Genomic DNA, 23,552 nt, shown 5'->3' with positions numbered 1-23,552 from the left:
GATACTCACACCCTGCTCCCAAAATAAAGATCTGGTGTCAAAAAAATTTTGTCCATTTCTCACGTCCCCTCTTCACCACAGAAAATTTTACTGAGCAAGACAGTAGTGATTGAAGATACACTGAATATCCACTTCCCTTAGTAAAGTTCCATTTCCACAACTGTTCAAAACCAAGTTTTTTATAATTTGCAATATTGCAAAGGGTGTGAGAGTTTGATGACACAAGACTTAGGGCCAAGAAGACAGAACAGTCTGCTCGTAGAACCTCTGTTTTAGCTCCTTTTCTTCTGATCCACTGAGCAATCCAAGAGTTCTTCAGTCTCACTTACACATGAGACATGAAATATATTGTTTACCTCACAGTTAAGGAACAGAGCAAAATGCTGAAGTTAAAAAGGGTTAAAAAGAGTTAAAAAAAATAATGGAAGTCAGGCCGTTTTTGGCTAATCAAACTCTCTAAATGAAGGAGATCCTTGTTTCTTCCATTTTTCTGCTGTCCATCTACTGAGATCCAAACAAAGCAGACTTTGGTTTGACCTAAAGAGTTATGAGTACATAACTACTTAAGACAAGTAAACATTTAAGTGTCAGTAAGAGTGAGAAGTCATGCTAAGAATCACACTAACTCTCCCTCAAAAAGAAACAAGCAGAAGTTGTTTTAGACTGCTCTGGCAAACTAAAACAGTCCCCCAGGCACTACTGAATATAGTGCAGTTGCCTGCTTTTTTCTTCCATATCTTAAATTTAAAAGAAAGCTAAATGACAACTATAATGTTGGCTTGAGGAGTGCCAAAAAAACAGTGCATCTCAAAAGCTCTTTCTACAATATCAAAAGGAAAAACTCAACTTCCCTGCTCTACTTCATGCACAGAGTAATGCTGCATATTTATTCCCATCCCATCCTTTGAGTCCCCAGAATTATTTCTATGAGAGCTTGGCTTTTCAGTTTCTGGAATGGTCATACTTATAAATAAAATACAAATGTCATCCTCTTTACCTTTTTCATGGCCATGCAACATGTGAGATCATGGTATACAATAGGCACATGATCTTTAGAAAGATGTACATCAAATTCCACATATGCTGCTCCCTACAGAAAATTGAAGAACACACAGAACAAAACAAAAAAAACATTAACTACTTATGCACAAGGACTACAGACCTGCACACAAGTTGTCCAGTGTTTACAGGGCCTGGATATCACACAGAAGTTGAATTCAACTCCCTGTTACCAGTTAAGTTACGCTCAGCAACAGATTAATAATGAAAAAAAAATTCATACAGGAAAGTATTTTAATTACCATAATGCAGCTCTAATATATATATATATATATATATATATCTTGCTCAATCTTGTAAACCATCTAGTAAGATTCAAGTATTGTAAACCTGGTTTCAAAGAAAGGCTAAGATGATATTTTTAAATATAGATGTTTAAAACATACATGCCTTTGCAGTGTCCTTCCTCCCTCCTCTCCACCACCCCACCAAGAGACAAGGGATGGCTACATATTGTAAAGCTTTAGGGAGACATTCCATACAGCAACAAGCTTCTGGAGTCACTAGTGAGTAACACAGCAGAAGTGTGTTATATGTGCAAGAGGAGAAATAGCTGCATCCAGTATTCTCCTGTCCTTTTCAGCTGTATGTTATTTTCTGTTGAACTTAAAAAAAGGGGAAGAAAGATCCAAGAGCTACAAGTACAATCTTTTTGAAAAGAGGGAGGGTCAGAAAGAAAGAGAAACAGTAAAAGGTTTGAGGTTTTTACTTATTTTGACTGTCTGCAAATCATTCCTTTGAAAGGCCTCCAAGAATGCCATTCATCAAATTAGCATCCTGACTCACACTTTTCCAATCAGTTCACAGAGAAAATAGGACAGGCTTTTTTCAGCACTTTTCTCAGCAAAAATATTTTTAGAGCTGTGGCTTTCAGCCTTCTCAATCTGCAAATAGTTGAAAGCTCTTTTCTGGTGCTGCTGCTGCTGACTTCATAGTAAATCTCCGCCTCAATGCACATTTCTTATGGGCTTTTTAAAACCTGTCCATAAACCTGCAGTGTCCCATCCAGAGATTAGGAACCACTGTTCAAAACAATTCAGTAGCTACAGTTTTCCTCTGGTCTGCAGTCAGCGCATGTTCCAGTCACTGTGTTCAAATTATACTCTGACTTCAAAAGAAGAGAAAGCTTTCAGCCAGGACTCTTGGGGAGTACTCCAGAACCAGTAGCCAACTCCAGATTCCGCTCCTATGCCTTTAACAGACTTCAAAGGTGTTTTGCAAGAACCTGTATTAATACCACTAAGGTATAAAGGCTTAGGATAGAGAAGTTAAGCAGCAGGTGATCTCACAGCAGCACATGACTGTGAAAACAAGAGCCAAAGAACCTCTGAATGTACTTCTGCCTCCAGCTACTCTGCTGCACTAGACTGTCTAGATCATTCTTGTCACTTAACACTTCAGTGATCAAGATTCCTGGAAGGAATAAAAGTGACCACCTCCATCACAGAGTTTAGGCACATGAAGCTAGTGATTGAGAGTCTTCTCTTAGAGTTTCAAGTCTTCACTGTAGCAAGCACCAAATCAAAGGGCTGTTTTATTCTATCAGCTCAGCTCCCAGGTCACATTTTCAGACACCAGGTTTTGTTACACAGCAGTCTCTGAGTGAGACGTTTGGCACCTGAGAGTTATGCTGACGGACTCTAGCAGTGCCAAAATTTTATTCATTTTGTTCAAATTTATTCCAACCCTATGTCTCTACAGGGTTGAGATTAAAATTCTCTCTGTATTAGAACATATTAAACGGAAGAAGTCTTGATTTTTTTTTTATTAACTTGAAAATAAGAGTCTGATCTAGGTATTACTTCCCACTACTCAGGGAACTTCCAGTGATTTGACATAATTTAACATCAGTGCAACTACCATTCACTGTACTGAATCATGGAAACTAAGCATACAAGCCAACCTAGTTTAAACTACAGGTACTACATGTGTGAAAACGTGTGTACATACATGACTAGCAGCATTCCTCAGAGAGGCAATGGTGTTCTCTTGAACTTTAGCAAGTCTGAAATAACAGCAAAGAAAAAGGTGGTGTTAGATGCAGCACAGCACAGAAGTCCATTGAAACAACAGAAATACAAATCAGAAGTTTTTGTTTTGGAGAACACCCACACTTCATATTGAAGTGACTTGACTGACCATGGGCTGCAGCTTTTTTAAGTGTCCGCTTCCTGAACTGATGTCAGTGAAACGAAACATAATCGCCCCAGATTAAAATACAAACAAACTTACTTAGCTGTTGTTGTAGAGTTTCCTGCTCCCCTGTGTCCAACATCTAGAGTTGTTCTTGGTTTCCAGTATTTTGCATATGAAGCCTTCATATCACAAGTGTATCCCTGGATCGGTTTAATAACTATGTAGTCCACTACAAGAAAAACACCAATAATAAAAGAAAAACACCATGTCAATAGATAGTGGATCACTTCAAGTGAAGTTATCTACATCTGTTGTTTGCATCGGCTGTACCTCTAACTTTTCCAATTGTCTTCCTTGGATTTCTGCTCATAATAGCAAGAGTAATAATTCCAGCACTCTTCCCAAGTTCTTCAATTGTGGATGACAGGAGGCAGGCAGAACCTACATGGCCTGGGAGCGCATCACCCTGTACTACCTTCTCACCTAAATTTTCCTAAAAATGAAAAAAAAAAGAAACCAACAAAAAAACAACAAAACACTTAATATTATATGTAGGTGAGAATTCTAAACAAACTCTTCTTCCTTGCTCCTCAGGAAGACACAAACAGGCACTTGATGTAACAAGTTTCTTGTGCATTCAGACAACTCTAATTTCAGGCCGAAATTGTTTAACGTACGAGTGTTGCAAATTACTACCAGTAACGTGAAAATCTTGATGGAAATCTAAAAATCTCACAATTGTCTTCGAAAACTTAGATTTGACAAGCTTTTCAGGTCAAAACTGCATGTGTGAAATAGTCTGTCTTCTAAAAAGCCCAAGTCATATTTAGAACAAAAATTAACTGGAATAACATACATGCTTAAAATAACTTTGTATTCATTTCCAGGGAAGGGGGAAGGCAACTAATACACAGAACGTGCACTTGACCATAGTCAAGGAACTGTGTAGACACTTTGCAATTATGAGTGTAAGTGATCTTAAGGGCATTTTCAGACCAAAGAGAGAATGCTTAAAACTTTCTTCTGCATACACAGTATGAAGAGATAAAAATCTGTTTTCTTTTAAAATGGACTTTGAATATTAGGATCTTTCGGAGGAAAGATAGAGTGCAAAATAACAGATAGAGTAATGAGAATCCAGTTTTAATTTGCACTGGTTAATTCAGAGAAATCTCCTCTGCTTATAACATAAAAATTTAGATTAAATAATTGTGATATAACTAGTTCATATACACATTGTTCAGGATCAAGCAGGAGATGCAAGACGTAGCTCTGGTAAAGGATAAATATCAAACCAACCTAACTACAATACCACACACAGAGATTTGAGTCTAATTTGTACTGACATCTAAATAATCAGAACTGAAAAACTTTCTGTGCCACATCAAGGAGACTCACAAAACCTTTCTGCAAAATGGGCTGGGAGCCAATAGCCTCATACTTGTGTAAACAAATCCAGAATATCCAAGAATATCAGGCATTGGCCCTGTTTCAACAGTGAAATCTTGAGAGTAATTCAATCTAATTCTCAAAGGCAGACTGGAGCTGCTTCCTAGGGGTGAACAGACGTACCTCAAAAAAATCAAAGATTAATTCCAAGTTATCAGGCTCCATGGTTTGTATCGTGTACTCTATCCATCGGTCTGGCTGCAGAGCATAACCACAGTCTGGCTGAGTGTGTCGACATTTATAGTCATTATTACTTATTAAGGAGAACTCCACAGTGTTTGCCATTTTCTGAGGTACAGTAGGGGATGTTTTCTCTTGGCCCTCTTCATCATCCTCATCTTCCTCTAGGCCTTCTAGGGTCAATTTTACTCTGTTCAACCAGATATATAAAACAAATGGTTAAGTTACAGAAGTGTCCTTGAAAACGATAAAGAATCAGAAAGAAGCTTGAGCAGAAGCTCATACAACAGAAGAATTCTTCTGAACTCCACTATCTGCAGGACAGCACTACATGCAGTGGGCCCTCATAAGAGTCAAGAGTTTGTAGCCATTGCCTAAATCATACTTTAGTCAGATTTAAGTGCTCAAGTCACTACTAAAACTTGAGCTTGGATAAATATGAAAATTGTACTAATGGTCTGAGAAGCAGCACTTCAACAAACTATTTGGGCTGCCAAATAAACAGCCTTCTTCCACAGACTGATACCCATAATGCCAAAAGGCTAATGAAAAGCACTGAAAACAGCAGTAATCATCAACATCAAGACTTGAATGGTGGTGGCTGCTGCTAAGCACACACACAACTTTATGTCTCTATGAACAGTGATAAGGCAGATAAGTACACTCTATTAGACATAAGTAATATAGTCTGAAGTAATTAAGTCCCTTGAGAAATCCTAAATGATCATTTAAGCTGAATGCAACTTCTGAAAAATCCTGGACTGAAAGGAATGAACCTCTCTATGAGATTCAGAATTCTTTATTATGCAGAGCAAACCTTCCACACAAAGTGAATTATCTCAGTAACATAAGCTATAACAAGCAAGGAAAAAAGACAAAAGCTCTGGAGAGCACACTGTAAGTATTAATTCTTAATTAAACTTCCCATTCATCAGAAGTTGGAATTGGTGGGAGGGGGAATCAAAACTGGAAAAAAAACCATTAAGAAATCAAGTATCACAGAATCATGAAATGGTTTGGGTTGGAAAGGACCTTAAAGATCACCCAGTTCCAAGCCACTGCCATAGGCAGGGACACCTTCAGAGAATTGTGTAGGAGCACTGCAGTTCCAGCCAAAAAGCAAGAAACACAAAGACGAGCATGGAGTAAGTATTTGTGCTGAAATACTTTGGAAGTAGCCTGATAGTACACCCCTATCAGCAACCCAAAATTAATTTAAAGGCTGTATTAATTAAGTAAAGAAGAAAGAGTAGTATTGACAATTAACATTAGGTAAATTGCATACTGAGATGAGCAGGCTCTTACCTAAACCTCGATGTTTTAAATTTCTTCTTAGATATCAGTACAGGTGGTTTTTCAGAATAATGCAGACGTAATCTTATTTCTGTTTGACATGTCAGCCACCCAGCATCCACAGTTTCAATACCATCTATCAAAAAATCAAACAAAAGTAGTAGACACTTTAGTAACTTATTTTAGGGAGATCTAGACAGCTGAATATACAAACATATAAATATAGTTCCTCTATCATCTTCCAGACACTCCTTCTCATCACTAGCTTATCCTACAGTATTTCAAGAGCCATTGTTGAGTGCATCCTTTCACCAGTGTTTCTAAACTACCCAGAACAGAAAACAGATACTGCACTTCTAAGGGTATTAAACAGAAACAATGATCAAGTGCACACTGTCTGCAGGAGAGCACTAAGTATTCCAGTGTTAATTTTATATATCCTATCAAGGGCTAAATTAAGCCTCCAAAGGCAAACATAACATTCCTTTGTCCTGGGATCTCTCAATACATGGAATAACACTGGAACTCTGAAGATTCATAAGCAATTAGAGGCTCCCTGCTTCTGTTGAGATACAGGTGTCATCAAAATCAATGCCAGTAAAGCTGTGTAAGTCTGCAGGACAGGGTATAGCAACAGTGTTGATGGAGAAACAAAGCATGGAGGAGAATCCTCAACCTCACCATCAGGACAAGGAAAAGCCCTATAAGCAGCATGACCAGCAAGCACAAGCCACCACACCGGGTGCTGAAGCAGACCCCACAGTTCCGAAGAGCTCCTAGCTAAACCTATGGTTTGATGAGGATAAGAGGAAAAAGGGAAAAGCTTTAAGACAAGATGTATAAGAGATGATAAAGAGTTACCTTAAGTGTCACAGGATTGAGAAAGAGATGGGTCAGAACTGCCAGAGGTGAGACATATATGCACAGACGACACACAAGGTCTGGGCTGGTAAGAGCCTTTTGGCAGTTACATGTCTGACTGAGGAGGCAGACTGTGTACATTCAGTGCAAGTAATAATGTCTTTCTAGGCATAAAGAGTTTTTCTAAGCTGGGTATTAAGAGAAAGCTAAGTCTATTCTGTATTTCCAAAAATACATGACTTAAAATTTGCAAATTTCAATCCTTAACACCATCAGTGACATTTCAACTCTTCTCAGCAGTCTTTTATTAACAGTAGAAGGGATTAGAGCCTGTATAACTGTATAAGCAGAGAAAACAATCACAGACAAATCTTAAAATTTATGATTTCAAATATTTTTCAATTACGAGACTTAATCTTGTTTAAATTAAATTTATGGTAAAGAGTAAAGGTCAATATGTCTCACTTACTATGGATTCCAAAGAAACCATCGTCAACAGTAATTTCATCTTCTGGAATTAAAAGGAGGGGAAAAGAATGAAAAAAATTAATTAGTATTCACATTTTAAAAAACCATTGCCAAGTTAAATTAATTCTACTTTTCCACCGCACTTCTAAAAAATGTATCTAAAAAAAGGCAAGAAAACTGAAACAGACAAAGAAGCATGTTTTTTGCAACCTTCTATAAAGATTTATCCCAACTTAGGCTTTTTCTTAGTTTCTGCAAAAAAAAAAAAAACAGTCAACACGCAGAATGCCACATTTTACCTAAAGTAATCTGAACTGAGAAGAGCAAGAAGGTTGCATATTTTTCTGGTTTGCTGCAGTATTTGACTGATATCTACATCCTACCAGTATCTAAGATGCTTTATTTGCCAAAGTAATGCCAAGGACATTAAAGTTTCTTGCAAACATACAAGAAAATTATCCTCCTGCACATTTATAATTCAAGCTGTTAAATCAAGTTAGTCACGATTAAAATGCTTATTCTGCCCATGTGACAGAAACCAGCCTAGCATGAAATATTCAAAACACTCAGGTCACACTTACTTTTATCCTTACCCTTTCCAAAGCTTTAATAACTGAAATCTTAAGGCACTAAGTAAATTCACCAGCATTAACAGAACTGCAGTAGTCTAAACAAACCACGCATTTCTCAAAACATAAATCTTCACAAATTTTTGCCTCTACAGCAATTAATCCCTTTTTTTTCCCCCCTAGGAAGAATCATAAGCCTGACCTCATTTTTTAATAACCACAGCCAACAATTTAGGATCATAATGACCCAGTACTAACATACTGGGTTTGCTGCATTTTCTTAAAGATGAAGCACTGAGTACTACTTGTAAAAAAAAAAAAATACTCCTAACTATTTGGAATGAGATTATCTAAATTTAGAGAAAGTCTAGATCCTAGCAGAGGATAGGCTGCTTCCCTTGTCAATTACTGACAAATATAGAAACAATCTTTCAGGAATAGAAAAACAACTAATTCAACTGAAATAAAAAGCAAAAAAAGGGGCAGGGGTAGGAACATGGTCATAGTTGTAGCCAGGTGGGGGTTGTCTCTTCTCCCAGGCAGATAGATACCAGTAAGACAAGAGGGCATGGTCTTAAGCTCTGCCAGGGAAGGTTTAGGTTGGATATAAGGAAGAAATTCTTTACAGAGAGGGTAATCAGGCATTGGAATGGGCTGCCCAGGGAAGTGGTGGATTCTCCGTCCCTGGAGGTTTTTAAGATGAGACTGGATGTGGCACTTAGTGCCATGGTCTAGTAACCACGGTGGTAGTGGATCAAAGGCTGGACTTGATGACCTCAGAGGTCCTTTCCAACCCGGCTGATTCTATGATTCTATGGTACTATTCATGATTAACAAACAGTTTCTTTAATACCACCTTCTTTCTAAAAGACATTATTTCAAATCATTAAGTTTTTTAATAGATGTGAACTCCTAAACATGGAGGAAATACTTTTCATATCCTAGAAAACACATTGCATAAAACATGCCATCCCATAGCAGCATGAGAGATCTAACCTACGAGCTCCTTTCAAAGATTATTTCAGCCTCCCTTACAACTCCAGCTTTTTCCCTGTTCAGAAAAGCATTAGTAACTTCAAGTCTGCATGCCATCTTTTCTTCCAGCAAAATACATTTCCTCTAAATTGCCAGGTAAATAAGTCCATTCATGTTTCTATTTACATTAATCCATTTACTTAAGGAAGCCTTATTAAAAATCTTTGGTCTAAAGTTTTACTAATTAAATAGTACTTAAACAAAATCAGCAGTGACTTCACGCCCTCCCCCCCATTTTCTCTAAAAAACATAATATGGATCCTTAGTCTCAAAGAATTAAAATTACAGAAAATCATTACAATTCCAAATTAATAAAAGAAAAACCCACGTAATCTTAAGGATGACAGCAAAGAATTTCAAATCCACTCCATTTTTAAGCCACTTACGTATACTTACATTTTGAGAGTAAGGCCCATGTTGTGCAAAGAAAAAGTCTATACCTCCCACACATTAATTAATTTAAATATTTTAAAACTATAGTTATCAATCCCTCTAAACCAGTGTGCAGCATATTAGTAATCTTATGCATATGCCTCAAACAGATGCAGTTGATGCCCATACCTAAAGGGGTAATTGATCGTGGTTGCAGATGAGTCTCCCACGTGTGAACTATGACTTCGCAGGGACCATCGATAGTCTGTAATTTAAAAGTTAAATGTCTGCAATAATTTTTATTTTTTTTTTTTGTTATATCTGATTTTTCTACCCATGAAGCTGTTTGGGATGGTCATGAACTCAGCTTAGAGATTTAAGGAAGAAAAAGAGGAAGGAGAAGAGAGAGAGGGGAACGGAGACAGAGAACGAAAGAGAAAGAAAGAAAACAGATCAGGATTCTTATCCCTGCAACTGCTGATGGCACTACCTGATGTGTTGCATTTACATATGAGAAAACTTGTGACAGTGTGACATGTTGGAGAAGTTACACAGAATTATTAAATCTTTACTGCTTACAGCTACTCCACTGGACTACTTCAGTGTCTCTGAACTCATTAAGAGTGCTTGTTTTTTTCTGAAGATACTACAGCAACAGCTTATGAAAAAAAAACATACTTCACATCTATAATTCCAAACAGCATTCAGCATCTCCTCATGCAGGCAGCAGTTGCAGGGGTAGGTTCTCCTTCAAAATTTGCCTAATTCAAAGTCTATAGAACACCGTTATTTCAGTTGTGGTACAGAAGAACAAATTACTTAGCATCTAATTAAAACATAAATACTTGATCCAGTCAGCCAGCAATGAAGCCCCTGCAGTCTATTCCAGTTGGAGCAAGATAAATTAGATTCTTTCATTAAAAAAAAAAAAAAAATTACTGTCCACCAGAAGAGTACATTTGTTGACAAACATAGCCAAGACTCAGACAGATAACCAGAACAGTAACTCAGTCTCTTCTTTCAGAACAATTTAAGTTTGAAAAAAGCTTTCTAGGTTAAAGCTTTCAAGTAACAGCCACTTAACAGAAAGAACACGCCTGATTCCCAGCTCAGTCACCCTAAGAAGTTTCCCTTAGCAGGGTGTGGTTGTTAGTATCAGATGTAAAAACCACCGTCAAATAGCTGCAGTTTGTCATTTTGGTGTTTGGGCCTAAGTAACTCTTGATTTCCAAAAAGACTTGCTTCTATTGCCAAAGTCTTGCAAGCTTCAATTCCAACTTGCCCCAGTACTTCAGCTTCTTGTTTAAATACAGGTCAGATCCACAGGGACATCCAGACAAGCTTCAAACTCAGCAGTATAATTACAAAGTACCATAATGCTTTGTAATAAATCCTTTACAAGCAGATGGGATTTCCTGATATATATTGAACACATTTAATCTGCCACGTTTTTGGATGAGCTAACAACAAATGGCAAATATCTAAAAAGTGCTCAGTAAGACAGGTTTACTCTGAGTCTTAGCTAAAGCAATTTTCCTAATGAGTTCAGAGGCATCCATACTTATGGGTCATGTCAGAATAAAATACGTATGCTTCAAGTTATGTTTTAAAGACAGAATGCATGTAAATGTAAATAAATAAGATGATACTGTGGCTTTCAGTTTATTCCTGTTACAAGGCAGTTTTAATTTGCATTTTCTCACAGCTGCCACAATGATCACCCTTAGGATATCTAGAAAAGTAAATGATCAGAAGTTTCTTTCCCCTTTTCTTTCACAGCACCTTCACACTTGCATGTTGCAATCATAGTTTCTAAAGCTGAAATCCATGTTTGCCAGCAGGGAGGCTGCCTTTTACTAACACCATGCAGGCATGCAAGCTCTCCAACAGCAACTCCCATGAACACACACAGAACTTGCAGTTTGTGAACCTGGGGAATGCAAGTCAGTCCTGACATGGATTAAGTTGTTTTCTTCAAAAGGTTTTTTTCCTTGTAAAAACCCCCAGCATATTGTATGAAAATACCAATACCAGTTTATTTCTTACACTACTGTAATTGTCCATTTTAATTTTAGGTTCTAAAACAATGAATGAGAACTCAAATAACATCCATCCCAACAATAAGCACACCATGCTGGACACATTCAGCAAAATTTCATCTCCTGAAAGGAATACAGTGGACTGATTGTGCATTTAATCCCAGGAACCCTCAACACTTTCCATACTAAGAAGAGCCAAGCAAAGCTACCTGGAAAAAAAGGGCAATGGATTAGAGAACAGGCACAGACATGACCAAGAACCCTCTCAATCCCTGCTCAGATTCTCTCGGTATTTATAGGCATTTAAATAATGTTTTAATTACATGTAACAGAAGCCATTGTTACAATGAGGTTAAAATACTGATGTAATTTCAGTGGCATATACTGACCACATTTGAAAAGCAGCCCAGTTCAGTAGCAGGGGTAAATGATGTGTCATCAATATTCATAGCATGGTACTGTTACCCAAAAAGAGATCCTCTTGTAAGAGGATCTCTTACAAAAAGAGATCCTCTTGTAAGAGGATCTCTTACAAAAAGAGACTCCCTTGTAAGAGTCTTACAAGGGCATCTATCCAAATATCACATCAAGCATCTCAGTGGGCAGTACACTGAGATTATATTATAGTAAGTGGCACTGTGTGGCATGGATCCTTTTCTACTAATACAGACATCTTTTTTTTTTTTTTTCAAAAGCCAAAGATTACATTGCTCGATTTTGATTATCCAAACATCTGGTACAATTTTAAAGCTCTTAAAGGACACTCCAGAGTTTTCTTTAAAAATCCAGCCCTCTAACATTATGAGAAGCCAGGGCCTCCCCAGTAGTCATTAGACACTTCTGAAATCAAGGGTAAAATGCTTATCTGGCATAATGTTCCAGGGGTTCAAAGCAACCTGATGCACAATCTGCATGAAGTGCTTGGGTGATCAGTATAGTTAAAAAATTAAAACACTCCCATGAATGTTTAAATGATAATTTAGGAGTTCAGTTCCAAAGTTCCTGATTCAAGGCAACACAACAGAGTAGGCATTAGGGGGGAAAAAAAACCAAGAAAAAACAAATCTTAAAAACACCACACAAATACATTTATCCAACTGCACTTTACTGATTAAAATAATACTCTCAAACTTTGAGAGTATGAAACAGCTAAATTAGACTTAACTGCTGATGTTGCATTTCTGACAAAAATCTCTCTGGATTTCTGTACCATGTAAGAGACAATAATTAAGCAAAGAACTAAACAATTAACAAAGCCATTCAGCCATCATAACTGACTTGCAAGGCAACACCACATGAAAGTCACCTGCCAGGAAGTCCTGAGCTAAACAGAGATTTTATAACTCTAGTATTTTGTAACAGTTTAACACACAATCTGCTCTCTCAGCACAGTCATGGCAGAGGTGTTCCTTTGTTATTATTAGGATAATAATGGGTTATTAATCTAGGAAAAGCAATTCTAAGGCATTCTTATATTGAAGAAATTACTGAGTCTAGGTCTAAGTTTCACCTTTGTTACTTATAGTCCCGGCACTAAACAGATTTATTTACTTACATTTAAAAAAAAAGTAAATTTAACTCTCATTTGAAACATCTATAATTAAGCAGCATTCTCACAAGTGTGAAAAATATTCCCCGATCCAGTTTTTAAAGTCCTGCTACATGCACAGATATTTTACACTTGTCTTCAAAGAAATAACCCTAACCTTGCATGCTTATTTACTGTTGGAAAAACAAATACAGAACAGTTTAACAGAATAAGTTATGTTCCTTACTAAGGTTTTCAAATATGCCTCATGCAAATGATGCATGTAAAATTATTCTCCTAAAACATAAGATATAAAGAAGACAAATTCCAAACAAGGGCGTTTTGAGGTGTCTTGCTCACACCTTTCCATATACCCCCCCATCTCTGCCTCTACAACAAACAGAAGGTATGTGTAGAAGAAAACATAGGGAGATGTTCACAGTGAGCTAGCTGGTACCAGACTATGTTTAAGGAAAGAACAAACCTCGAGCAAAATAGCTACTGTCTTATTTCATCAAGTGTATGTATTTATTTTTCTTTTTAAATGCTTAAGGTGATTCTTCTGTTATCATCAAAATATTTACAACACAGTAATGTCTCCCAAGACCTGGCAGCAATTTTATAATAAAATGTTCTTTGTACATATATTATTTGTATTCATGCAAAAATTCTATTAATTTTAACTTTTTTTTTTTAAACTGCTCCATTTATATAACTACAATTATGTTAACGCCAACATGCTTCAATGCAAACAAACTAAACTTCATACATCATACTATCCTTCAAGTATAAAAATATACAGAGAAAAAATTATGGCTTTTTTTAAAAGGTGGTGAGCAAAATACTTTCCTATTTGGTTGGGTTTTTTTTTAATAAAATGTCAGTAATTCTACCTATTTTCACATCTAGTCTGTAGCAATATCATGGGAACTAAAATTTCTCTGTGTAAACATGTATCACCCTCATCTTTGCCACCATGTCCAACTCAAGCACCTTCACAGATGCAGCAGCTACAGAGGGGAACACTAATTTCAGCTGGATCTGTCTTCAGCATGATTTATTCAGTTATGTGATGTCAAATTCATATACTCAGACTTCAATATATGTTAAAGATTACACATGTATCTGTTTTTCTATTACAGACCATGACACGCAAAAATTGCACTGATAAAAAAAGATAACAGTGTTTGAGAGATCATATATTGCAAAGGGATTAATCACATGCAACAGTTAATAAAAAAAACCTACTGAAATAAAAATATTCCAAATAATTTAACTTAAAAGTATCTTTTCCTTATCATATCTGGTAAAGTTCTCCGTATACTATCTCATTTGCACTATACTGTGCATGATATTCCTGTTAAAAGCAAATCCTACTTTTTCATTGTTCTTCAAAAATTTACAGGAAGTGGAAGAAAACACTGTATCTGGACTTCTTTTCTTCAAAAGACTTTATGATACAAGAAATAAGGTCCTGTGCACTTAAGAGGTACAAGCTAAATGGATAACCCTGTATGCTGGCAATTCACACACTGTGCTTTGGAGGGTGGTTTTCTTTTTTTCCTGCTTTTTATACACAGTAGCTCTTTATGCTGGTATTCCATAAAATTGATACTTACCTTGGCAGACTCTGCATCACACGGTACATAAAGTGTGCACGATACAGAGCACCTACTTAAAGAAACACACTCACCAATACATATTGTGAACTTTTTCAAATGGTAAAACAGAAATGGTATTGTCTATGAGCACATTTTCTGCTGATTTCTCACTAACTGTGCTTTTTTCTAGTGTGCTACTGCTTACATTTTAAACTTACGGACATTTGCAAAAAAAATATAAAAGAGTCCCGTGAGAGCTGCTAGGCTGTAAGAATTAATCTACTTTTGGCCTTACAGTGACCTCAGGAAATCTATTACCAGCCTTCCTTTCTTTTGTCTCAAAGTACCAATCTAAATATCAGTTTCAGATTAGACTATTTCACATGCTGTAATGAAAAAAAAAAACCCAGAATTGTGTTTCGTTTGAAATTAGTATCCTCAACTGAAATGATACTTCCGTCAAATATTTTTTCAGGGAAAAACAGGCTACTAGAGCTGAGAAAAAATGACATGCTCTTGACAGTAATTTGAAATATTTAAAAGATATAGATGAGATGATTCTATAACTCCTTTGCACATTTAGCTACAGCCTTCATAATCCCAATTTCAATGAAGAATTACAGCCCAGGGTGAACAGCTACAGGATATTAATAGAATAAGAAAGACAGCAAAGGTAGCTGCTTAGTTACTACTCGTTATTAAGAAAAACAGTTAAAGAGTAGCTGCTTATTTTCCCAACTTAGTCCAACGTTTTTCTGGATGCAGCCACATCTCATCTGAAAAACTTCTCCCTACCCTAGTGTGATCTTTACAGACCAGGATACTGCCACATACATTCAACTCTAATTCACATACATTCAAGTCACGTGCAACTTTTACATCAATACCTGTAAAAACACATCTGTGTCTGCCTCATAGGTTTTTTTCCCTTCCAAGTCATGCAAATACCTATATACATACAGAAAACACTGGGATGCCCTGCTCCTTGTTGCACCTTTTCACTCCAAGAGATTAACAAGTTAACTATGCAGTACATAAGCTAGTTAATACTCCTCATGCTTCACAAAAAAAAAATCTGCAGTGATTTTAAAAACTGTAGTAACTAGGTAAACTTAAATACACTTCCTACACTAACCATTTTTCTCCTGCTACCACTTGCTTCCATGCTAGAGATCCTTGCCCTGCTGAAGTCCAAATTCAATTCTAACTATGAGAATCTCACCATATCATTTTAAGCTTTAATAATATCAGGTGTATCTTTAGGACTGAATTTTTTAATACACTAACACTGGTAAAAGAGAGAAGCCAATTAAACAAAAATAATTGCAGTTAACAGCACATCGTTATGTATTTCCAGAATTGAACTGCTTGTATTTCCACAACTGTTTTAACGTTTCATATGTTGCAATTTAAGATTTATTTCTAAAAAAGCCTCATGTTTAACTCAGGAAATCCTTTTTACTTCAAATAAGGGAATTTTTACTAGGGATGAACCAACTTAAAATAGAAAAAGTTGTACATACCTTAGGTTCTAGGAAGTATCCTTTAAAATATCGATACTGAACAGGAACTCCTCTAGGAAGCTCTACAGCAACCTTCCATGATTGACTGTGGAGAAAAGAATAAACAAACAAACACCGAACAAAAAAGTTTAAAAATACAGCCTAAAAGCCACCTCAGACTGTATGTCTAAGTGATATTCTAAAACAAAAATCTAGTGTATTGCTGAAGGAAAGTTATTGCAAGGTAACTTAGCCAAACATGAACAAAACACAACAAATACTTAGAATTGAAACTGCACTTTATAATCTACAGACCCGAAGTGCGCTAACAGAGTGAGAACTTTCATCCTCGTTTAACAGATGGGGAAAACACGATGAAATAATTCAGAGACTCATCCAAGATCACACAGCAAGTCACTGACAGAATTATAAATACATCCTGCAAGCCCTATTTTCCTGAATCATACCAACTGCAATAAGGTAGCACAATTGTAAGAAAATACTGAATTTCTCGCTGCGTTTAAAATTTCTTCATATACACTCATGCTTATACAAACATCTTCTAAAAGTTTTATTTAAAATTAGAGTTTGCTTAATCTTCAATCTTATCCCCATCACTTTATAGCCATAATAATAACAACTTGTTTATAGTGTTTACTTTCTTTTTAATCTATATCTCCTATATATCTCCTATAATTTGCTGTATAGTTATGGGACTGAGAATTATCCCACAGTAATTTCTTATCCAAAATACCTACAGCTAAACTAGTGAAATGCCAGCCACGACAGCAGAAGCAACATCTGTAACTAGAAAAGCATACCCAAGCCAAAAGTTTTCTTAAACACATTCTTAAGCATCCAAAATGCTCAAGGGCAACACAAGAAGCTCTGGAATTTTACTAACAGTACATGTAGCTCAACACTTTACAAACACAAAATCAGAATAAATTTGTTGCTCCAGAACTTGAGCTGCTTCCGACGGAACAAATAAAAAAAAAAAAAGTAAAAAAGAAAGATAAGGGGAAAAATACAGAACCAGAAAACCCCAGGCCAACTTACCGATCAACAGTCTGGAGGACCAGAGCAACTTGTGGATTCCAGTTTCCCAAAGCACTGCAGCTCCCACATATTGCAAAAACCTCTCCTACAGGAAAAAAAAACCAACAGAAAATAACTCACAATTATCATTACTCCAGTATACATGGCATTAATAAGTACAGCCGACACAGTCAAACCTTCAGGTATTTTAAACATACACACCAGAATCACCCATCTAAAATTCCCTTTTTTCATTTCAGAAAGGAATTTTCCCCTACCCAAAACTGCAATAACTTTTTCTTCACCATCATAAGGACCTCACTGAGAGAGGGACTACTGACAGCCCCAGCCCTTAAAAGGGTTGGCTTCCAAATTGTTGTGAGCTAATACTGTTCAAAATTCCCTGGAAATGCAGCAGGCAGATTTTCACTGTAAACTGTTTAATGTCAAGATAATGCAGTTTTTTCCCAGATGCTCTGTATTTTTTAACCCACATACGGATACACACACACTACTAAGTAACCTACATTTCCAAAAACGCAATTCTCTCAAATTCACACCAACAATTTAGAAAGCACAAACAGGAGGTTGCTAGCATTATTCCCAAGGCAACACATCCAATTAATTTGATTCCCAAGAGAAATAAAGTTCATTTTGCTGCTATGCTTTCAGCTTTCATTGGATATAAAAAGGTAACACTATTACACAAAAAAACACACATGAAATTGTCACACTGTGTGTGTCTTAGTGCATGCATACATATATAGAGACAGAATCCAAAAGATTGTAATAGTATATTTCATTCTGGCATATCCCAGAATTAAAGTTAACACTGCAACTTACTCTTGTTTTTAGTATAAAACCTGTATGTATCAGATTTTAAGAATGACAACAATGACATATACTAATGGAAAGGACAGATTTGTATTTTGCTCTTACAGGGTTTCAACAAGATTTTTAGACACAAGAAAAAAAAAAACCTGTTGCAGAATGAGCAAATGTTAAGTCCTAAAGTATATTTAGGCACCACAAAAGAATGATACAAGTATCAATGATGGTTATTTCCTGTTCTTAAAGAGGGGAAAGCAGTAGCAATAGTGTTGGAGCCACAATAATCCATACATACAAAGTAGACAAGCTATATGCAACAAATGTACACTAGCTTTTACTAAGCCACATATCATAGCTGGAACTTCAAAGTCCAAAATAAGTCTGGAGGAAGTCCTTATGCCCCTAAAATTGTGTCCATTCTTTCCAATTAAACTAATAAGAGATACCACCAGGACTGTTTATGAAAGAAACCTCTGCAGGTCCAGAGGTCGGGAAAAAAAAAAATCTACAAAAGCCAAAAATGAACTAAGGTAATTTGTTCCTAAAAGCAGCTTACTGAAGTAATTTTAGATAACATCTTGAATTCCAATCCTTTAAAAAAAAAAAAAATTCCATTGCAATTCATTAGAAAAAAAAGCCCAAGCTTTCTGGATGTTCACTGTAGGCATACAAATGCAGACAAAAATCTGCTTTATGAGTATACTTACTATGCAATTCACTGCACACAATTGCCTGTGTCAGGTGCTTTCCCTTTTCCACCCTGTACTGAGGCACATGATGGTTTGCTTTTGCAGGGAGGAGATAAAGGGGGGGGGGGGGAAGGAAGACCACCTGAATACCACACAGGTAGAATTTCTGACTGCAGATATTAAAAAGAAGCAAAAATTCTTTTAATATCCCTTTAAAATAGCCATACTTAATCCATCTTAGTGTAAACACCAGCCAACCTTTGAAGTGTCATCTAAATTATATTCCTCTTAACAGGAGCCAGCTAGAATAGTTTTCCAGCCTTCTGTTCTAAACAAACCTTCAGTAACTACCTCTCACTCAGTAAGGTACAACACACAAAGGCAACATTTGAGTATGACACACCTAAACTGCCTTCAACAATTACACTGAGGCTGAATCAGGATTTATAAAACACTGCTTAAATTATCTCAGTAAAGGCACAAGTGATGAACTGCCTTTTCACAGGCAATTCTAAACAAGGTGGGGTTTGCTCTGGTTTTTGTGTTTTAAGCTCAGGGGTTCTAAACTTCTTCCCTCCCCTTGTCAGGGAATCAAAAGTTGCTACTGGCAGAGCTCCTTCAGCTGCAGCAAGGGAAGCTTCTCTAAGCCTTCTGCCCAGTCCCAAAGCTTGCAACAGCTCTACTGATGTTGCAATCTGCCTGTTTGGGCCAGCTGTGTGGGGGCACAACTTCTGTGTGGGGTTGGGAGCTAGAAGCTCCCTCATTTATTTCACAGCAGCTAAGCTGCCACCAAGCAGTCTCTTGATATGGGACTGTGTCCTGATGAAGAGCTAAAGGAGCCACAAGCCAGTAACCAGTGACCCTCTTCCTTCTGCTAAAATGAGGCAAAAAGTCAATGACACAAATATGCAAAAGCCTGCACACCAATGTGTTGGGCTTTGTCACCAATGTTGGCTCCAGAGGTGGTTTGGCTGAAGGGAGCAGCAGTCAGAGAGCACCATTCCTGTGCTGGTGATGCCATTTTATCCTGTTAGCCCTGGAATCACGGGCTTTGACATCAACGGTAAGAGACAGTGATCAGGACACAGGGAGCATGTTAGTGCTCAAAGTGAGGCTTTTTATCTCACCAACTAACTACCCACCATAGTGATCTGACAAAATCAGCATCTGACATTTCTAAATAAACTGGAAGTTTTGCTGCTTGGAGAACTGCTGACAGCTCTGAAACTTACCTCTCTTCTTTCACAAGACTGCATCTTGCCACTGCTGCATCTCAAAGCTCTTCTCCCAAGCCAAAACCAACAATATCAATACTGTCATAAGGAGAAGCAACCTTCTGTGTCACTTCTTTACGCTACACATGTGATAAGTATTTCCAGATAATTCTTCGTAAACAGCTGCTGAGGTGGGATCTACTTCTCACTAACCCTACTTTTTCTTGCAGATATTTTAAGTACAAGGAAAAAGTTACCCATTCAAAGTCAGCTTTGTTAGTGACATAGTGACAGTGCCATCACAACTGTGGAAGCAACAGTGTGAACAGGACAAATAGAGCATAGCTTGCAATACTCCACTGTACAGCCACACCAGTGCTTTATAGTCACATTTGATCTAAGGCCAATATACTCTTTAATTTTAAAGTTTTCTCCAGAATGCTATAAAAACACTACTCCTTACTAAAGGCTTTATGTCCACATGGTGTGTCAGTTTTCTGCTCCCAAATGCCGAATCACAAGGGAGGAACACAGGGCAGATGTCGAAACTTCTAACATGTTTTTATCATTTTCTTCCCCACCAACTACAGTAGACACTTATGCCATCTGGTATTTAGCTGTCACAGGAATTGTGCCAATCTGTACATGCTCCCACATTCATCTGCTTCTGTGAGGCAACCCTCAATTACTTTTTGGTGAACTTCCGTGCTGGATTTGGCTGGGGTAAAGTTAAATTTTCTTCATAGTAGCTAGTACAGACTATGTTTTGAATTTGTCCTGGAAACAGCGTTGCTAACAGAGGGGTATTTTGGATAGTGCTGAGCAGTGCTCACAGCACTAAGGCCTTTTCTGTTTCTCACTCCACCCCACCAGAGAGGAAGCTGGTGGTACACAAGAAGCTGGGAAGGAGCACAGCTGGGACAGCTGACCCCAGCTGACCAAAGGGATATTCCAGACCATAAAACACCATGCTCAGCAATAAAAGCTGGGGGGAAGAGGAGGAAAGGGGGGACATTTGGAGCTACAGCATTTGTTTTCCCAAGTAACTTTATGTGTGATGGAGCCTTGCTCCCTTGGGGATGGCTGAACACCTGCCTGCCCAGGGGAAGCAGCAAGTGCATTCCTTGTTTTGTTTTGCTTGCATGCACAGCTTTTGCTTTCCTTATTAAACTGCCTTTATCTCAAACCATGAGGTTTTTTTTCTCTCCCATCCCACTGAGGGGAAGTGAGCAAGCAGCTGTGTGGAGCTTAGTTACCAGCTGTGATTAAACCACAACACCTTTCTTCAAAGTTCCTAAGATGAAGGTCAGTGTAAATAAGCACAATTTATAAACGCTAAATCTCTTGATCTGATACCTTGTGTTCCTCATTTCAGTTACAGAAGTTACTTTACACATTTTTGCATAGATAGAACACTGAATTAAGCTGCGTATTCTTTCTGTCCTTAACTCCCAGTAGAGTTTGTATCTTGTGAGAACTTTCAACAACAATGCAGAGAGAATAAAAACCAGAACACACACATCAATGTATGCCTAACTGTTCATGGTTCAGAACACAAACGTTCATTTCCATGGAATAAAAAGGTACTAGAGACAGAAGATTTTAAACCAATCATACCCATTTCCGTTAGCATCAAAATCTCTAGCACAGTATGAAATTGTTGGAAGAAGGAGGTAAAAATTATTTCCCAGCCCTCACTTTCAAATTCCTATGTGAAATTCCTTAATTATTTTATTTTACAATGACTTATCATTTTGATATCTGAACTGACATGTTCTTTTAGCTCTGAGGAAAACAGACAAGACAGCCTTTGAACACTCTACTATTAAGTTTTCTTCTAGGTAAACCATACATAAAACAAAGCATGATTTGGGTACCTGGTTCTGCTGTTCCTTTTACTTCAAAAGTCACTTGAGAAGAGGTCATATCTGCAGAACTTTTGTCTTAGGATAGCTGAAATCTCCTATAGTGGGAGGAAAAAGACACTACATTTCAGGAACAATCACTACATCTATTACTGTCCTAAGTAAGAGGAAACATTAATCCCGCCACTTACAGGGAAGAAAGCCACTAGTGATATTACTGTTTGAATGAGCAGTCAAAACACAAAGCTCTTTAGAACCAGCAGCAGACCCAGAAAACAGCATCCAGCTGCAGAAGACACTGTTGCAACACTGGCACACACACACAAAAGAAAAAAAAAAAGACTACTAAATCAAATACCGCATGCAGGTATCAGTATCACGCAGCATTTATCAGTATTCAGCTGAGATTTTTCAAAACTCCTTTTGACTAATTTTGCTCCCAAAGAGGCCACTGGAAGTTGTAAGACGTTTAATATTACGATCTTTGGCAAACAGTAACTTCTGTCTCATCTATGCTGTTCTTCGCCATCCCCTCCAAGTTTTCCCAGAGAAGCACTACAGTTACTTGTTCATCACCGTGGACTCTGCTCCCCTACTTCCAGCCTTTCACATGAATCACCAGCAACTAGACACACCAGTCAGTCTTCAAAACAGCACCTTAGGCCTACAGCCTCTGTAGGCAGGGCAGTAGCTGGAGGATTGACCCTGCTTCAGTTTTCTTCTCCAATACACAACAACTCGATGGAAAAACCCCTGGCAGAATCCCACTCTCACCATTACAGCAGAAACACAATCAATGTAACATATCCTTTTATATTATTTACAGAAGTAGTAGTCATAGCACGGGATGTTGCTAGACTGTCATCACTCAAGTATATTCATTTGTACAGGGGCTGCAAAATAATTATACTAATTATATGCAGAATTAACCTTTGCAAGGTCTAGACTAATCCGTTTCTTTACATTACTGGGGGGGGCTATTTATTTTGTTTGTTTTTTGTTGCTTTTTTTAAACAAACCAAGTAGAATGTTTTTATTGCTATTTTTGAGCAGGACAAAAAGCACTTAATTTCAGTGCAACGTTGGTCAGCAATCCTTTAGTAACAGCTTTAATAATAATATCAAAAAGAACTAAGGACACTAGAGAAAAATCTGCCTGAAAGCAAGAAAAGATAAAGGAAGTCAGATACCAAATACTGAAAAAAAAAAAAAAAAAAAAGCTCATAATCAAACCTCATTCCTTGTGGGCAATCCGAAAGTTATTGTAGACTTTTAAACTTCAGACCTTAACTGTTGCTTCTGGATCTTTTCCTACTCTTCCTCCAACTATGGTTGCCTTTACTTTATACTCCTTTTTTCTCCTACCTTATTTCCCTCTCCATGTCAAGAAAGGTGACTTTTCAGTGGTAAAATGAGAGCAAGTAAATAGTAGTAATACAGATATTTCTGGTCACATGTTCCAATCCTGGATGTAGTCTTTTACAAGTAACATTGCTGTAAATGGCCAAGACCACTGAAGCTAGAAATAAGCACAGGAATTCCATGAAGGGGACACCCTCCAGGAACTCTTGTCACGTGTGTGTCATTAGGTGATCTGTATGTAAAGTGACACATTCTAGCATTTATTTTTAGCAGTTATTTCTAGACAGAGAAGCACAGCGTGCTTCAGTGCTGAAACTAAGACTGAACTCAAGAAAACTGGTCTGGTATAACAAAAATCTCAGCTTAATGCAGAGAATATGAATTACTAGTGTAATGCATTTATGAGGACAGTGAATAGTTACAGCCTTGGCTGTGTTCAGCAACTGTCCTTGCTCGGACAA

The 23,552-nt window shown here is 37.3% G+C and overlaps 1 protein-coding gene across 7 annotated transcripts in view; it reads right to left on the bottom strand.

Annotated features, from left to right (window-relative positions):
• Positions 1 to 23,552, bottom strand: part of GPCPD1 (glycerophosphocholine phosphodiesterase 1) — a 44,204-nt gene that overhangs the window by 14,068 nt on the left and 6,584 nt on the right. For 6 of the 7 annotated variants that reach the window (XM_051783849.1, XM_051783844.1, XM_051783845.1 and 3 more), the window contains exons 2-12: positions 21,742 to 21,827; positions 17,152 to 17,236; positions 16,114 to 16,198; positions 9,612 to 9,687; positions 7,448 to 7,489; positions 6,130 to 6,253; positions 4,768 to 5,014; positions 3,526 to 3,688; positions 3,292 to 3,424; positions 3,010 to 3,064; positions 998 to 1,090 (exon numbers count right to left, since the gene is read on the bottom strand). In XM_051783849.1, the coding sequence (XP_051639809.1) occupies positions 998 to 1,090; positions 3,010 to 3,064; positions 3,292 to 3,424; positions 3,526 to 3,688; positions 4,768 to 5,014; positions 6,130 to 6,253; positions 7,448 to 7,489; positions 9,612 to 9,687; positions 16,114 to 16,198; positions 17,152 to 17,236; positions 21,742 to 21,790 (1,152 nt within the window). In that variant the 5' untranslated portion in view covers positions 21,791 to 21,827. Of the gene's footprint in view, positions 1 to 997; positions 1,091 to 3,009; positions 3,065 to 3,291; positions 3,425 to 3,525; positions 3,689 to 4,767; positions 5,015 to 6,129; positions 6,254 to 7,447; positions 7,490 to 9,611; positions 9,688 to 16,113; positions 16,199 to 17,151; positions 17,237 to 21,741; positions 21,828 to 23,552 lie in introns of those variants that run through there. The other variant, XM_051783850.1, reaches the window with a different exon arrangement.

The sequence above is a fragment of the Manacus candei genome, unplaced genomic scaffold, assembly GCF_025592945.1.
Source record: "Manacus candei isolate 608988 ecotype Guabito, Panama unplaced genomic scaffold, ASM2559294v1 h1tg000017l, whole genome shotgun sequence".
NCBI lineage: Eukaryota > Metazoa > Chordata > Aves > Passeriformes > Pipridae > Manacus > Manacus candei.
The sequence above is the reverse complement of the archived record's forward strand: the minus strand, read 5'-3'. Positions and strand labels throughout refer to the sequence as shown.